We start from the raw sequence: 17,742 nt of genomic DNA, 5'->3' as shown, positions 1-17,742 counted from the left end.
TGCATCTTTGTCTCATTGAAGATTTTAAACTTGGACTGGCGGTTCCACAGTTAAACGTTCCATTTTGGAGTACAGCTATAAACTATGGATGGGTGAGTACCGATTAAAGGTGTAAATAATGTGCCGATACTGGCCTCATTTCAAGGTATCGGGTAACTCATGGAGGCTGCCAATACCAACCATGGACATTTAAAGCAAAAAAGTAAAAAATAAAAAACTGCAGCAGTTAACTTTGTGTTCACATTTTTTTATCATTATGTTAAATGAAATTTTATGTATCAAAAGTACTATAGGTATCGGTACTCTGTACGCAAGGAGTGAATACTCGTACTGGCATCGGCTTGAAAAAAGTGGTATCGCTATCGAATATCCCTTACTATAAACTATTCTAAAGGTACTTGAGAGTGCACTGGTGGCTTACCAATTTCATTCAAATCCATTTTGGCTACTGAAAAGAATTTGAATTATTCATCAAAACGACGACTATAATGACAAATCCAAAACTAGTACAACCCTGATTTGCACCAATGGCTGCGTATTCATTAACATTTTGGCTCGTGACACAAAGCCAAAAATAAATACAAATCTGCCGAATGATGCCTTGTGAGTGTAAAAGCTCGTAAGTCTAAGCAACATTTGACTTACAAGCTTTACAAGTACAGTACAATTTTTGAGAAAACATCTGACGAAAAACTATATTTCCAACTCTGACACTTGACATAAACGCATTTAGCTTTTCTGCCTTGAATAAAAGCGAGAGTGTAAATGCAGCACTGACAACCACATTCCAGGCAAGGTGAACCCAAACACACAAACACACGCACACAAACACACACACGCACAAAGGTCTAAGCCGCTCCCCTTTCAGGCTGCTGCATCTCTGGCTTACATTCTTTGTATTTTCACTTGTCAGGACAAGCAGACTTTTACACCGTCAGCAGTCGTTGATTGCGGTGCGTTGCAACTTTTACATGTCAATCTATGAGCAGCCAGTGAGTGAGAGACGCGCGCGCGCGCGCTCTTGAGCACTGAGGGGTGTGTCAACGCACGTTGAGTTCCTCAAGGAAGTACAAAGTCGTCAGTATCTCAAGGCGGAGTGTCGAGACGCCAGGGCCTGCTTTTGCAAACATGAAGCGTTGAGGTCAAAGCCAGTCTTGCTGTTGCTGTCATCCTCGACCGGACCAACCACTACACGACAGGGGGGGGGGACGCCGCCAACTCAGGTAAGCGCGCGAAGCAACATTCCACCAGGCGAAACTAATCACTCTGATGAACTAAAAAGCAAACAGAACACTTCCTTTTTGCACTCATGCACACAACACACATGTGGTTGCTCAACTCAAGATTATCCTCCCCACCGCTTAGCGTACGAGATGCTGAAAGACGATGGCACAAACCAACTGTCAGCTGTCAGTTTCACTTCCCGTCAGAGGGGCGTGGCCGACGGGGTCGCGGGCTTGAGCAACGTCCAGTTGAGCAAGAGCGCAATGTCCGCTTTGCACTTTCAACACAACTTCAAGTCGGGACGCTTTGAGGAAGCGGTTGCGCGCAACAAAATTCGTCTGGGAGAGAGCGTCTGTTTGGCTCCATGGTCTAGTTCAGAGGTTCTGAAACTTTTTACCCAAAATATCACTATCCCCTTGAAAAATATATTTGTATAAAAAAAAAAACATGCACAGATTTGATTTTAAAAACAAAAAACATTATTGTCTGCATGTCAACCTATGAAAAAGTTTACCCTTTTGCTTTAATTATTTATTAATAATAATTTACTTCTTTAACCTCTATGATTCCTCGCCATACACTGGCCAATCACAGAACCCAGGTTGTTTTTTTCACTTTTGATACAATTTTAAATCCATCAGAGTTCTGTCATACCAGCTAGCTAGCTAGCGAGCTAGCATTAAGCTAACATAGGAGGGTTCGTCTCTCCAGTCCAGCATCCAAGTTTGCAAATTCCTTTCATGCATAGTACGTGTCAGAGGCCAACAATGAAGTAACAACAAAAGCGTTAATCACCGCCTAGACGGGCTTAATTGACTGATTGCTCAACAGTTTAAAATGATGCTCATTAGCTGAGTATACGTTCCACATGTAAACATTTCATGTTGCTGTGCACTCCCCAACACATAGCCGACAGTTTTGTTTTGTTTTTTATTTGGAACATGTATATTAAAAAAAAAAGTGATTATAAGTTTACAGTTTACTATTATGTAAAATCATGTATCTTATTATTTTATTTATATTACTGTATTTACAAAAATAAATGTACATATTCATTGAAATCAAAAAAAGTTTGCATGTTTTTTTTGTTTATTGAACACAATGGGCTTGCGAGTCTAAGTCGAATTTTGTTTGTTTTAAAATTAAATGTTATGAATTGTAAAAGAAAATTTAAATAATTAAATGTAGATAACATTAAATATAAATAAATAAAAGTTACATAAAAATAATTATTTATTTATTTATGACATTAGTCAGCAACTGTTGTATCTATAAACATTCAGTAAGTCGGATGTTTGTAACATGAGGAGTAGCTGTATTTGTATTTTTATTATTGACAATAAATAAACAATTTACTTAAAGCAGGGGTATTTAACATACGGTCCGCGGACCGAATCAAGCCTGCAAAGGGGTTTAATCCGGCCTGCGAAGCGACTTTGTAAAGCGAAAAAAAAATTGTAATGTTGGACCAATTAATCAGCCAGTCACAATCAAATATATAAATTTGTTATTTCACAAGCAGTCCTCAGATAAGTAATGTAACTTATACATGGAATCGCCCTGGAAGTCATTATTTTACACACAACTTAAAGTTATGGTTTGTTTAAAAAAAAAAAATATATATATATTATTATTATTAAATCATTGACCAACATAAACGTGTTAAATACGACACAAATACACTTACTGGTAAGACAAATACATATGACAGGGATTAACGTCTTTATAACTTCATTAACTGTGCCACACAATGCATCCTGGGAACTATAAGCAAAACAGACTTAACACGTTCGGAACTCAGGCAAAGTGTTGCCGCGTTTCATTTGCATTTGTTATTTTTTTTTAAAATAAATTACAGTTGAGCTCCGTAATGTAGGGCTGCTCCCTGCTTAAGATTATCCACCCGGAAGACGCAGCGACAAAAATATCCTTGAACCCATCTTTAAAACATTTTACTTTACTTAAAAAACAAAAACAAAAAAACAAAAAAACTGCTCAATTAACACAACAAAGGACTCTTGACAATAGAAATGCATAATGGCCTAGATCAGGGATGGGCAATCTCGGTCCTCGAGGGCCGCAGCCCTGCAGGTTTTGCAGGTTTCCCTCTTCCAACACAAGCGGTTTCCAATCAATGGGATCGTTATCAGTCGAATGAAGAACTTGCTGATGAGTGGATCATATATCAGCTGCGTTGGGGAAGGGCAACATCAAAAACCTGCGGGGCTGCGGCCGCCGAGGACCAAGATTGCCCATCCCTGGCCGAGATCATAGGTGTCAAACTGCAGTCCTCGAGGGTCGCAGTCCTGCAAGGTTTTGGAGGTTTCACACTTTCAACACTGCTGATTCATACTGTATTTAAGCTCATCAGCAAGCTCTGCAGGAGCCTGATAATTATCCCGATCATTGAATCAGGTATGTTGGAGTAGAGAAACCTCGAAAACATGGAGGACTCTGGCCCTCGAGGACCGGATCTTTACACATGTGGCCTAGATTATAGAACTTGAGGAAGGTCTCTTGATGGTCTTCCTTGAATACGTTTTCAAAGTTTTCTTTAAAGAAGGCCTTGAGAGGTTTTTAAGAACGGTTTCTTGAGTTCTCTGAGGAAGTTTTCCAATTTTTCTTTGACCAAGGTTTCTCCTTGTTCTTCTTGGAGTAGGGTTTAAATTGCTTTTCCTTCAAGTGTGCGTTCTTCTTTGAAGAAGGCTTCTTTGGATATATGAGGAGGGTTTTAAGTTTATTCCCTCACAAAATGTTCTAAATTGTTCTTCTTTGAGGACTGTTTCTTGTGTTTCCTTCGAGTGAGTATTCTTCTCGGTTATATGAGGAAGGTTTCTAGAGTGTGTTCCGTAGCCAGCTTTTCCAGTTGCTGTAGTGTTCCTTTTTGAGGATTCTCTCAGTTCTTCTTTAAAGAAGGCTTCTAAAAATTCTCACAATTCCAGCGTCAAAAATAACCATTGAAAATTGGAATAAAATAAAAAAATAAACTGCAAAATAAACAAGGGTCTGGTGTCAAATTGTTGTTGAGAAGTAGAAAACATCTCCAGCTAGATGTGACGCTAACTGATGAACTTTTATATTAACAAATCTTCTTTACGTCAGATCCAAAGTCTTTTGCTTTTCTGGTCATGTCTTCAAAACGGACAAAAGCCTGGTAGAGAGGAGCTTAAAGCTTCTTCATCAAGCACCATCAGATGTTTCTCACACATCACACGTCCAGCTGTCTTTCTTTGACTTCACTTGGAAACCAGCGGAAATGAGTTTGACGTCAACAAGTTCTTACAAGTGAGTCATCCCAGGAATGCTAAATATTTACTAGCGCCACAGTCCACCTAAACTGATCTCCACTGGACAAACACTTACATGCAGGTGGAGCTCTGCCTCAAATTGAAGGTCCCTGACATGCATCATGTGCGGCGACATTCATTCACTTGAAACCCTAACTCTGGTTTCAAAACCCTAGTTTGAAACACAAACCCTAACTGGAAGGCCTGGTTCTGATTCCGTATTCCTAACCCAAAGCCCAAATTTGAAACCTTTATCTGAAGCCCAAACTCAACTTTAAGGAATATTAAGGAACTTTTCTAGTTCCTCACTGAGCAAAATTCTAGGGGTTCTTCTTTAAAGAAGATGCTTCGAGTGAGTCTTCTTGAAGGAACTTTTTGATGGTTCTTCTCTGACAAACGTTTCAAGTTTCTTATTTGAAGAAATAATTCATGTTTGTTTCTCCGAGGAAGGTTTCTATGGGTTCTTCTTTGACGAAGCTTCCAGAGACGTGCTTACAATATCCATTCTGTGTGTACTGAAGTGCTGATGACATGTGCAGCAAACCAGCGTGGGCTTGCTTCAGCTATGTCACTCGGCTCCACAACATGCCAGAACAGGCAATCAGCTGCACAAAAGCTTCATGCATTCTCTCTCTTCTACTAGTCCCGGACATTAGTCCAGTAGAGACAGGACATACAGTTGATATGTTGACCAGAAGAACTTTGGTTATTGAGTTGGTCTGGTCAATCAAAATGGGACTGTAGAAATTGTTTCGACAACATAAGCTCTAAGAGCTTGTGGTCCTTGTTCAAGTCAAGCTTTTTAAAACCTTTTCCAGCACCAGTATTCACTGCTGAATCTCTCTCGCTCTTTAGTACAAGACTGACTCCAATTACTGTCGACAGATTCCTTGCTCTTTTAATATACTTAACCAGTAAAAATGCTTTCTCCCAAGGGGCCATTATCACTATGCATGGTGGCAAAAATACATGTTTTAATGGTGTTCCCTCATCAGACCCAACAAAATAATCTTAAAAGTTAAATAAACTTAAGAAAGATGGTGATTTTCCTGATGTTGTGTCATCAAACTGTGGGAGACCTCATGGAATAACTGCAGTCAGTACTGATGACCTCTCCTGGGTGTGTATGTGTGTTGGATACAAAGTGTGTTTGACAATCCCAGTGGAGGGGAAAAGCCTCGGCGGATACACGTTAGTGCTGTTTTTCCCATTTGGCCTCACGAGTCAGAATCACAAACAAGCAAACAAACAAAACAAAAAAAGTGACACTATCCATCCTTCCACCAGTGTAATGCTGAATGAAGCTTATGTCAATTTGTTTCACTTTCACATTAATTTGGTTGTTTCTATTTCCATAAATTGTGAAGATAGCAAAATGGTGAACCACAGGACTTTTGTGCAGACAATGAACCTTTGCATTTTCGAAGTTTGATTATTTTTTTTTGACTGGATCCACCATTATTTGTTGAAAAATCCTCGATTTAATATTTTTGTGGCATCTGTACACAATTCTAAATCTTTTACAGTGCTGGGAGGATGTCGATTAATCAAACTTTTGCAACACTTCTCCTAATGGGGAACCAAGCACTAGGGTACTGTAGTTCAAAGGGCGGAGTTAGACAGTTTACTCTGCTGATTGGTGGAGACGGAGAAAGGAAAAAAAACTGAAGTCATCTTCTTGTAACCAAGAAGAAAGATCTTCTCCATTTTGGTTCACTGTGTCAACATTCTCCTTTGTTGACTTGACTATGATATCACACTGTGATGTCACAAAAAAGGAAGTAGCAGCTAATTCCTCATATACACATCACATCAGGAGTTACTGTACATTTTCAAAATTTCAACTGGACTGGAGCGCTTGGTGAAAACACGGATTTAGACTGATGTTATGTCCCAGTAAGCATGTGACACTTAAGCTGGATTTACACTACATGCTTCAAGCGGCGCAATTCTGATGTTTGGCAGAATTCATGTCAAACTAGAAAGAAAACTTGAAATCGGATATGGTCAGCCAGGATCAGGCCTCTTTTGAATGAAGATAGTAGCTGTTAGCTACTGATGCTAACAATAGTAACGTCCGAAGAGGAACTAGATGCTAAATACGCAACGGTGATTGTACTTTTTTGAATTTATAATACAAATTGCTTGAGATTTTATCAGCACAGCGATACATGTAGTGCGCACATTAAAAAATAAATCTGAAAGCTTGTTTCTCTTGTGCCACACACTTCCTGTTGCCGTGTTTCACTTGGCAAGCAGCAGCGAGAATGTTGCCAGTCCTCATACCTCCATGAATAGCCGGATGATTATGTTTGTCACGTATCAAAACCTGGCGGAGTATAATGTCGTCTCTATAGACGAGCTTGCTCCTTACGCAAGGATGGAAAGTAAAAATAAAAGGAAAAAGTCCAGGTAGGCGGCTCAACCAGAGGGGAAACACGTTTGAAAATGCTAAACCGGTGGCTCTTGACTGTTGTCACACTGGGATCCGCATTTTCCCGCTCTGCAGCGTCGTGACCCACTTTTACACAAGTTGACAACAATCATGAAAATGTGGTGTTCAAAAATAGATTTTTAAAGAGAACTACCGCTACATTTTGCTTATATTTACTGAGGACCTTAGTAAGGAACTGAAGATGAACACGACAACTGCATTTTCCTTTAAAGAAGTAAAATTTAAAATAAAAAAAAACGAGAAATGTCGGGAAGATCATAAAGCAAGGACCTCTGGAACTGAGTATTTCCCATCTAATATTTTTCCTTTTTTAATGTTCCAATGTTTGTGTATTTTTCATCAATATCTTACTTTTTTAATGTAAACAAACTTTCTCCCATATTATATATTACATCTATATTATTATATCATATATTCCAATATTTGTGTATTTATGATCAGATATTTGCCTTTTTTTTAAGAAAACAAAACAAAAACAAAAACACTGAAATGCTGTATGTTGATACTGTCGTAAACAGAAGACCCCGTACTTATTTTTCATATATCTACGTTTGATATTATTGCATTTATATATTTGTGTATTTTTGTGTGTTTGTTTTAAATATGTATTTTTTTCAAATAAGTCACATATTTCTTGTCTGTCCTTTTAATCTCATTGAATATTTTCCCCTAAAATGTTGTATTGTTGCATTTTTGTCCAATAATTGTGCATTTTTCTTCGCATTTGAAGTAAACAAACTGAAATGCGGCATGTCAGAAATGTGCTAAACTGTTGTAATAGTGTCATTTTTCATTTAATATTTTTCCCTTTTCCCCCAATTATTTTTTAATATGTTTTTCTTGATATGTTTGTCTTCAAATTTATATTTTTTCCGTTATTTCTGTATAATTTGTTTGATATTTTTCTTTATTTTTTTTAATATTTGTTTTTTTTTTATTTTTTTATTACATTTTTCACCAAAAATATTTTCCCTCCAATATTTTTTTGTGTTGTACGAGAAGCTTGTTATTCTTAAAATGTGTGTATTTTACTTTTTTGTCTAATATTTTCCTTTTCAAAACATAAACAACCCTTAACACTATCAATACTTATTATAAAATGAAGAACCATTATAGGCCTATCTGTATTATTTTTCATCCAATATATATTTCAACATGTATATTTTTTAAACTATTTCCCCCCCCACAAACAATTTTCCAATATTTGTGTATTTTTAGCCTAATACTTTACAGTAGACAAATCTTGAAACATTATATATCAGTATCATCGTAAACCTAGAACGCAGTCATTTTTTTACTACCTGTCCACAACCACCCAGCCCACTATTTGGGATTAACGACTACTCGACCAATTGTAATAAACGAATCATCAATATCATTTCCAGACCACCATGGACCACTTCAGCTCCAGGGACACGGCCTTGAAGGTCCAGAAGAAGATCCTGAGCAGCATGGCCACCAAGACCTCTGTCCAGATGTTCATCGACGACACCACCAGTGAGATCCTGGACGAGCTCTACCGCGTCTCCAAGGAATATTCGGGCAACAAGACGGAGGCCCATAAGGTGGTGAAAGACCTGATCAAGATCGCCGTCAAGATCGGCCTCCTGTTTCGCAACAACCGCTTCAGCACCGAGGAACTGGTCTTGGCACAGGACTTCAAAAAGAAGCTGCGCCAGGGCGCTATGACCGCCATCAGTTTCTACGAGGTACACACTTCAAAGTATTGTCATGCCTCCGTGCACTTTGAATTGCTTTAGTAAACAAACTGGAACAAAAATAAAGAGATATAAGCACATTCCTACACAAGCTGTTATGGCCACAACTCAAACCAGCTCAAATCGCACACTTGCTAACGATTAGCCAGTTAACAGCACCAAAGTTGCATGTGTTCCACAGGTGGACTTCACCTTCGACAAGACGGTGATGTCGGAGAGCCTGACGGGCTGCAGGGACCTCCTGCTGCAGCTAGTCAACAGTCACCTGACGCCAAAGTCCCACGGGCGCATCAACCATGTGTTCAACCATTACGCCGACCCCGAGCTGCTCACCCGGCTCTACCAGCCCGACGGGCCCTTCCGGAACAACCTGACGCGCATTTGCAAGGGACTCAACAAACTGGTGGAGGACGGGACAATATGATGGCGCCCCCGACCTCTCTTGGGACACCCCTTGGTGGGACCGCACTGACACTCCACACTCGACACTGTCCTGCTGCTATGAGGGCAAACGTAAGGAGGGAGGCGCCCGCCAGACGCTCCACTTGGGAACAAAACTGCTGGAGATGGATTTTCTTTTCCTTTTGTTGTGAGGTGTTGTCATGACAACAGGTCCATCAGGACAAAGTGGTTCGCATGGTTTTAAAATTATTAATGAATATACTGATGTATAGACAGAAAGAGGCAGTCTACTGGTACAATGCTGCCCTCTGGTGGTCAGGACGCTGCTTCAGCAAGGGGAAAATAATGGAGAAGCATCCGGCATTCATCATAAAAAAAAGAAGCCAATATTAATAATAATAATGATGATGATGATAATAAAATAAGGCTTGACTGTGACATCAACGCTGTGTGTGGGCTCTGTATTTAATTACATTAATTTTGATGTCATTTATGTGATCATGTGGGAGAAGTTAGAATATTTGACCAAATTAAGTTATTTTAATAATATTCAACTAAATGTACTAACATTAATATATATATTTTTTTTAAATCATACAGTAAAAGTAAATAATACATATTACCATATACGGTAAAATATATGAAAAAATGAAATTATTTAAAATTAATAACACTGGATAAAATGCATGAAATCTAAATAAAAAATGCATACTAGTAAAAATCTGCTACAGAAACTCATATTTTAATCAATAATATTGTAATTTAAATGAAACACATTAAATGAAAAGTACTAACTTAAAATGTGATAAATGCATTAAATGATATAACAAATCTGTTTTATAACTAGTAACTACTAAATAATGCACTTATTTTAAATACATATGTAAAATGAATTAAATGAATTATGATTCTTAAATGATTAACACATTAAGTGTTAATTGAAAAAAATGAATATATTACAAGAATGTATGAAATTATTGTACTACAATACATTAAACTGAATACATTAAATAAACCCTAAATATGTAAACAAAAAAAGTGTTACTTTTGTTAAACTAAAAAAGTTTTAGTTAAATGTATTCAGGTAATACATAAGAATACCATGAACACTCACTATCATTGTTTAAATGTATTGCTAAATTATATGTATTAAATAGATATATATTTTTAAATTATTACATTTAAAAACACTTGCATGTTTGTGGGCAAACAACTATTACCTGCTGCACAGTTTTTAAACCCTTTTGTGGTGTTCATATTTTTGTATTTCAGCCAGTATCCGTGGCTATGGATGAACATTTGCAAATTTCCCTAAGTTGTGAAAGATTAAAATATCTATCTATCTAGTCTGAAATGTGATAAATGGACTGAACTTAAATATTTGTTAATATTAAGAGCAAAAGGTGTTTGCTGCCTCAATTTTGCAACACTCCTGCAAGGGGCATGAGACACAAATTGGATCAGAACATCATGTATGTAATAGAAGCTAATGTGCTCTGAATCAAATCCATGTTGTACGCACAAAATGAGCCAAGGCCAAGGAGTCTGAAAAAACAACACATTTTCTTTATACAAGAACTCCCAAAGACCCGAACACCATACAAGGGTTTTATACATGAAATGTTTAACAAACCTTACAAAAGCTACACAGACAAAATGACTAAGCACCTTCATCGCAATGTGATTAGATAAATTAGTCACAAAATCATACGCTCGTGTCCTGTATCAAAAGCTTCATTCAGTTGCTGGAGTGCATTACGTTAATTTGCATTGAACAATATTGCTTATTGTTACATGTTTGGCCTGTGAGGCAGCTATATATACGTCTCATGACCTCCAACATGTGACTTGTCACCACGTGACATGTCACACACGGTCCAAATGTATTAAATAGTGTCAAAAATATATTTCAAAGCATACTGAGGTTCAGTGTTGCACTATACGTTAGTGTTGCTTCACAGCTCAAAGATGTCGTCCTCTCGCTCCCTCAGCTTCATCGTGAGCTTGGTGGTGGTGAGCGGCACCGCCGTGGTCGACGGCGGTGGACGGTGACGCCTCCCCGAAGGCGAGCGGGGACGCTCGCTCAACCTGCTGGAACAAACCGCCTCCAGGTCGGCCAGCCTGACAAAAGAAAGCCAAACAGACCAATCAAAACTTGGCATTTTGGTATTCTGTGACTTTTAGAAGAGGTTGTTTCACCTCTTACCTTCTTACAGATACATTCTAAATCAGTGGTGTCCAAAATATAGCCCGGGGGGACAGACAGAAAAGACCGACAGCTAGATACTATAGCTAGATAGACAGAACGAGAGAAAGACAGACAGGCCAGGACAGATATTTTAGTTGGAAGAACAGACAGATAGCAAGAGCTGGACAGATAGGGAGACAAGATGGATAGATAATGAACAATGGACAGATAGATCTGTGTTGAAATGATATGAAGACAGAGCTAGCTAGACAGATACATTCACTAGACAGACAGACAGACAGACATGTACGTGAACTGTGTAGGTCAAAGCACATTTTCACCTCTTCTCTGCGTCCTGCCATCTCCTGGCGGCCGCCCGCTTGGACTCGCTGATAAAGCCATCCAGTCGGCTAAAGAAATCCACCGCCGTCAACTCCCCGTGAGAGGGGCTCGCCGTGGAGCCCTTATCACCCCGGAACACCTCGCCGCCCAATCGCGCACCTTCGCCATCCTCCTCCTCCTCATCGTCAGCGTCAGTGTGAGCCTCCGAGTGCGACGGCACAGGGATGGACAAGGACTTCTTCTGGAAAATCGAGTCGTTGGTGTACAGACGGTTGACACGTTTGATTTGCTCGGTCTGAAAGATAACGGCAGCTGTTGGAAAACTCGTTCATAAAAAGCAGATCATTTATATCATCCACATGGTTGGCAAAATATTTTTTAAACAGAGAATTTTTAAAGACAAATAACAAGAATGCATTTATTATAAACTTTATGCAGGTTGAATAAACCAAGAGACAAAATAGCAGTAATGTGATAATTGTTTTCTGTTATGATACATATTCAATTAAAAATTATGAATATTGAACACTGTCTAGTATCACAGTATAGACTAAATTACATATATATCTTGTATCATATTATGGGTTGACGACTTTTTACGTTTACTAATTAAATTTTACGTCCTTTTTTTTTCTTTTTTACATGAGTGCAGGTAAAAGATAAACATTTACATAGATTAATCCAACATGGCAAACAAGTGATAATGTCGAGTACTTACAGTGACTCCATATTTGAGGGCGATGCCTTGGAGGGTTTCGCCAGGCTGGATGCGGTGTTCAATGTGTCTCCGACGGACCGTGGACAGATTGGACCGGACCAGGCTGCCGTAAGACCGGCTGCTCCGGCCGCCGCGCAATAGGCTGTTCCCACCGGCGTCCACGGGCTCTTTCCCAGCGGACATGACGGCGATGGAAGGAAAGGAATCACTCGGATCGGGTCAACTTTCGGAGCGTCGTAGAGTAGCAAACATGGCCGGCTTCATAATGACCAACGCGACGTTTCTGATTTTGTTTTATTATGTTTAACAAATAAATTGCTTTATCGGCGCTCCCCAATACAGACCGACGTAACTTCTGCGATGTCTCCTAATTCAATGTGGAGTCGCCATTAGACATAATAGTGCAAGAGACACAAATTAAAACAGAGGCAAAAGCGGCGAAAAGTTCCAGTGGAAAAAAGACCAAAAAGTTTAGCTTTCCACCGTCTCCTTTCGGCTGCCATATGTTGCCATGGCTGCCTTGTGAGTGACATCTCCCATGATGCATTGGGCGAGATGCATTCACAGATACTCGGAAGATAAAATACGCTTAGCATTTTTTTGATTTGTGGAATGAACATATTACCGTGTTACGATAAAATCGAACGTTTTCAAACATAGGAATCTACATTGATGAAAAACTATTACTATCATCAAACTATGGGAAAATCAACCACTTTTCATAAAGGCTTTAAATAATTAAAAATATAGATTTACCCTTACTATGAACTCCTCATAACTTGTCGGCGAGACCGCTAACAAACACACAAGCTAAGTTGCTAACAAGCTACTAAGCAACGCTTCATATTAAGAAGCATGCCTTTTAAAAGGGAAGACAAATAAGAATGTCCTCAAGGAGAATTTGAAACATTTATGTTACGAACAGTCGAGTCGATACATGTCAGCTGTACCAGTAAACAGCATGTTGCCATGGCTGCAACGATAATGACTTACCCCATGATGCTTTGCGCATGATGCCTTTAACAGCATACGTTACTCTTTTCAGTGACTAATACCATTATTGCGATACAATATAGTTCAACATTTTCAAATACAAAAATCTTAGTTGGATAAATATTTGTAAATGTTTTGTAAAATTCAGAAAAAAAAACTCAGCTATCCTCTTTACTTCAAGCGTTACAAAGTAAAACTAATCCTAAATGTACAATTACATTGAACGCCACAGTACTCCAAGGATAGACGGCTTGCTAGGTTGCTAAACTACTACTTGAACATTATATTGAAATGCTGTATAAACATGTCTTTTAAACGGGAAGGCAACGACAAAAGTCAGCTAAATATCCTCAAGGTGAGTATTAATATTAAAGCGCAGTCAATCGATATATTTTAGTGTGCAAAGTAAGCTAATTGCTAAGCTGAAGTGACACTTCAATTTAACTTATAAACACACACACTAATAATGGTGTACATTACTTACATTTCGTTGGTTGTCGGCACTTTTTTTGTGTTTGGTTGCAGAAACGTCGCGTCGCAGATCTTCTGTCAAACTTTATACCGGAAGACGAAGCAGCACTTCTGAGCAATGGAAGGTAAAATGTAAACACTGACCACATTGTGACTTTCTGGAGCCATTCTAGCTAACATTAAACACCCAATCAGCACAATAAAGTTGTTGTTTTCTTTAGGTACACTTGTCTCGTGTGCCACTACCGCCCCGTGTTTGACACCGTCGACATGCTGACAGTCCACAGGAAAGGGAAACGGCATCTAGAAGGTGAGCTAAATGGACTTTTGCATTGTAACTGAGTAATGTGAAAATATTGATTTGTGTTCTACATTTACAAATCAAAGTCAACAGTGAGCTGTCATATCTTCACGTAGGATGCAAATAAGTTTGGTGACAATTTAGTCAATTAAACATTTCACACAAATTCTACACAATCCATTAATCGAATGTCTTTGGAGTGAGAATTAAATTGTGTAATAGAACTTTTGTGTTTAGGTTTAAAGGCGTTCTATGGTAAGAAGGCCCAGCTGAAGCACGAGATAACAAAAAGGAAACAAGAGAACTTCATCCAAGCAGAAGACCAGCAGCAGGTGGTTGAACCCTCACTGTGGTAGTTGATTTACTTTTCAATAAATCAACTCACTTTAAGTTAAAGAGCACTTTAAAACAACAACAGGTACTCACAAACCTTTTAGTTAGCTTTATTGGTCTTTCAAGTGAAATTCCAGGGTACCTACTGATCTATTCAGTAATGCCAAATGACATTTTGGTTGACATTGTTGTCAAATTTAACTCAAATGATCTTTTGTTGTTGTTCTCATGAAGGATCAAGTTCAAAATGACATTTTGGTTGACATTGTTGTCAAATTTAACTCAAATGATCTTTTGTTGTTGTTCTCAGGAAGGATCAAGTTCAGCAGCTCCTTTACTGGCACAAACAAGGAAGCTGACCCATCACGCTTTGCTGAGGACGGCTCCATATAACAGCTGCCATCGGAGAACCAGGCATGCCACGTTCATGCATCATGTGGTCCCTAAAAGCTGGAAAAATATATCAAACTATTTTTTTTAAATTTTTTAAAGCACCAAAACTGGAAAAGGGCCAGCAAGCAACCAAACGCAACTTAAACATGTGGCGCCATCTTGTGGAGCTGCTAAGTTAGATGACGTTCTCAGCATGTCTGGTAACATTGATTCTATTGATTGAAAAATGAACAAAATCTCACATTAATTAAGAGCAAATGAAAAAAAAAGGGGGGTAACACCTTGACTTGGTTGTATGCAGGCAGTGATCAGTCCCATTCATCAAACACCACAGGAGGGCGTCACTCATCTGTGACCCCTGCATCTGAGCCCATTACGGCCCAGAGGAGACTCGAGCTGGAGCACTATCTCAAACTGAAAAGGTACACCACCTCCTTCGACTGTCAATCTCTATGATTTCACACACACACGGACGCTGTGTTATTTTCCCCGTAGCGACGGATGGCTGCAGGACCCGAGCGGCCGCTGGGTTAAAGACGGGGATGTGGAGTTTGATTCCGATGAAGATGAGCCTCCCTCGCTCGCCACCGTACCTCCAGGGGAGTCCCGTGAACACCCATTAGGTTCCCAATCTAAAACCTTATGACTCACACACCTGCTGGATAACTGTTGTGTGAACAGCTCCAAAGTGACATGGGGGGAAATCAAACGGGACACGATTGTCTTACGCCAGACACTGACGTCGTCACAACAGCCTTGGCCTTGAGTTTACCGCATGTGCTGCAGAAATACCCCTCATAGATTCGGCCTAATCCCCACTCAGCTTAAGTGTAAACCTGCGGTGGACGAGCTGGTCGGGTGCTAATTTGGGTCGTGATTCCACCAGTTAGCATCGCGCTCAGCATAGTGGCGGTGAATTAGAGAAGCACGCAAGGGTCAGCAGCGCTAAGGGGAGCGGGGGCTCACACTTTTCAATGCCGCTAATGTGTTGAAAACAGTGCGTTCAAAAGAAGACCTTTAATATAACCAGTTGTCGGAGGTACCAGTATTCAAATGCGCCTTTGGGCTATTTCTTGAATTGATTCATTTAGGTTTATTAGTCAGATTTTGTTGTTGTAGAAAAAGCATGGTTTGTGTGGCTAATATAGCAATTTTTCTGACCATGCTAGCTGCTGTTTTTCAAAAACACAACTAGCCAGTTTAATTCTAGCTGAGAAACAGACTACATGAACGGAATCAGTTTCACATGCTTTTCCATTTAATCCTTGCAAGAGAAGTGAATTTTCCATGTTGGAAACTTCGAATACAATAATGTGCTTCTATGCCCCAAATATTTTTTGCCCAGTTTGCCTTTGTTTACCTGCACAACTCTACATGAAGGGTCAGAAGCTAGTGTGACAACAGAAATGTCAATTTAAAATAATGTATAAACTGTTGAATGTCCACAGCAATGAATTTTTTAATGTCCAAACTGCTGGCAAAAAAAGTGAGCACACCCCTAAGAAACTGTCCAAATTGTTATCAGCAGTATTAAAGCAAATCCCAGAAGGGAAACAAAGAGACAAACTTTGAGAAGGTCAAAGAGTGGTGGCAATGCAAATCATCTACCGCCACTTTGAGGAGAAGAAAAATTAAAAACATGACGGGCGAGGAAGAGAAGGGAATGCCGGCCATGTTGTGGAAAATCCTGGGAGGTTAGCAGCTGTTAGTACCCATAAAGCTCTGAAAGCGCAAACGGGCTCCTCTTCTATGTGGAACGCCGTAACTGAAGTCCGGCCGTCCGGATCCGTTTCACTTTGCGGCCCCAAGGGGGGTAAAAATAGCTCAGGTGCTTGTGGGAAGTGCGAGGATCAGAAGTGACTTAAAGGAGATTTGCGTGATTAAAAGGAAATCTTAGAATGTTGTCAACAGACCACGTGCCAGAGGAGAGGAAATCATGGAATTAGGGATGGGTAATATAGCTTTGAAATCAAATCTGATTTTATTCACTGAAATCAGATTGGTGTTAGAGGGTTTGGAAAAGTCTCCAAGTCGGCAACACTGACTGTGCTTTAGTAAGCTACTTAATCTGTTTGCAGACATGTCGTTAGGGTAAGCAGTGCACATCAGTGCAAATTTGGTTCCAGCCCTACATGGAACGATTGATTTATTGTGTATTCTGGTCTTCCAAAAAACATCCAATAAAAGGTCTACAAATGTTTACAAAGAGGATTTGAATAAATATTTTATTGAAAGTATTTACAGACGCTCCTCCCCCAACAAATGAGATGAATCATCATGTCACATGTCCTAAAAAAAAAGAAAAAAGAAAAAAAAAAGATGCTGTGCGCGACAAGTGACGAGTTCTTCTACCTTTCATCTTCATCTCAGCCTCTGCTGCCGAACTAAACAAACAAAGCAAAAAAAAAAAAAAACATGTCAGACTCACACGGCGCAACTTAACGGGCCCGAACTTTTTCATCATTTTATCATTTATTCTTTAAATTCTCAATCACCGCTAAAATCAGTCTGGAACAACAGAACAGACAAACAGCAGTGAGGGAAAAAAAATCCTGTCTTCCTCCAAAAACGTTGGGTTTTGTTTCTCTAAATCGACGCCTTCTTCTAATAATCGCCTAAGTATTATTATTTTTTCCCTCAGATTGTTCCGGAAACAAAAAATTGAACCATTTGACAAGAAGAGTGTGTGTGGGGGGGTTTGAACCATGGGAGGAGTCAATTTTGAATTGTTTACAAACAGAAACGGCCAAAACTTAAGATCCTACCTTTAACTGTCTATTTTCATTTCCCAGCAGCCCAAAGTTTTAAAAAGTAGTCGAAGTCAATGTGGATCATTAACTAGTACGTGTTTTTAGCCGACTTGTAGCTAACGTCTTGGAAACCATCATCGAAATTAACCCGGAGTTCCTCGTCTCTA

The 17,742-nt window shown here is 39.3% G+C and overlaps 4 protein-coding genes across 7 annotated transcripts in view; 2 read left to right on the top strand and 2 right to left on the bottom strand.

Moving 5' to 3' along the window:
* The first annotated feature begins 910 nt into the window (after positions 1-910).
* Positions 911-9,530, top strand: tnfaip8l2b (tumor necrosis factor, alpha-induced protein 8-like 2b). Its single transcript, XM_077528020.1, has 3 exons — positions 911-1,223; positions 8,352-8,675; positions 8,866-9,530. Exons 2-3 carry the CDS (start codon positions 8,358-8,360, stop codon positions 9,106-9,108), a joined length of 561 nt encoding a protein of 186 aa, XP_077384146.1. The 5' UTR covers positions 911-1,223; positions 8,352-8,357; the 3' UTR covers positions 9,109-9,530.
* A 1,097-nt stretch (positions 9,531-10,627) lies between these two features.
* lysmd1 (LysM, putative peptidoglycan-binding, domain containing 1) lies at positions 10,628-13,796 on the bottom strand. The gene is made up of 3 exons (XM_077528352.1): positions 12,335-13,796; positions 11,616-11,911; positions 10,628-11,207 (listed from the first exon to the last, which is right to left on the bottom strand). The coding sequence occupies exons 1-3, from the start codon at positions 12,515-12,517 to the stop codon at positions 11,042-11,044; spliced, it is 645 nt and encodes a 214-aa protein (XP_077384478.1). The 5' UTR covers positions 12,518-13,796; the 3' UTR covers positions 10,628-11,041.
* scnm1 (sodium channel modifier 1) lies at positions 12,373-17,119 on the top strand. Its single transcript, XM_077528351.1, has 8 exons — positions 12,373-13,682; positions 13,853-13,923; positions 14,020-14,108; positions 14,337-14,431; positions 14,743-14,846; positions 14,925-15,025; positions 15,127-15,247; positions 15,321-17,119. Exons 1-8 carry the CDS (start codon positions 13,632-13,634, stop codon positions 15,469-15,471), a joined length of 783 nt encoding a protein of 260 aa, XP_077384477.1. The 5' UTR covers positions 12,373-13,631; the 3' UTR covers positions 15,472-17,119.
* Positions 17,037-17,742, bottom strand: part of tmod4 (tropomodulin 4 (muscle)) — a 38,127-nt gene continuing 37,421 nt past the window's right edge. For all 4 annotated transcript variants that reach the window (XM_077528347.1, XM_077528349.1, XM_077528348.1 and 1 more), the window contains one exon: positions 17,037-17,209. In XM_077528347.1, the coding sequence (XP_077384473.1) occupies positions 17,187-17,209 (23 nt within the window). In that variant the 3' untranslated portion in view covers positions 17,037-17,186. The remainder of the gene's footprint in view (positions 17,210-17,742) is intronic.

Source organism: Festucalex cinctus, chromosome 7 (assembly GCF_051991245.1).
Source record: "Festucalex cinctus isolate MCC-2025b chromosome 7, RoL_Fcin_1.0, whole genome shotgun sequence".
In the NCBI taxonomy this organism is placed as follows: domain Eukaryota; kingdom Metazoa; phylum Chordata; class Actinopteri; order Syngnathiformes; family Syngnathidae; genus Festucalex; species Festucalex cinctus.
Note: the sequence above shows the minus strand (reverse complement) of the source record. Positions and strands in the feature narration are given on the sequence as shown.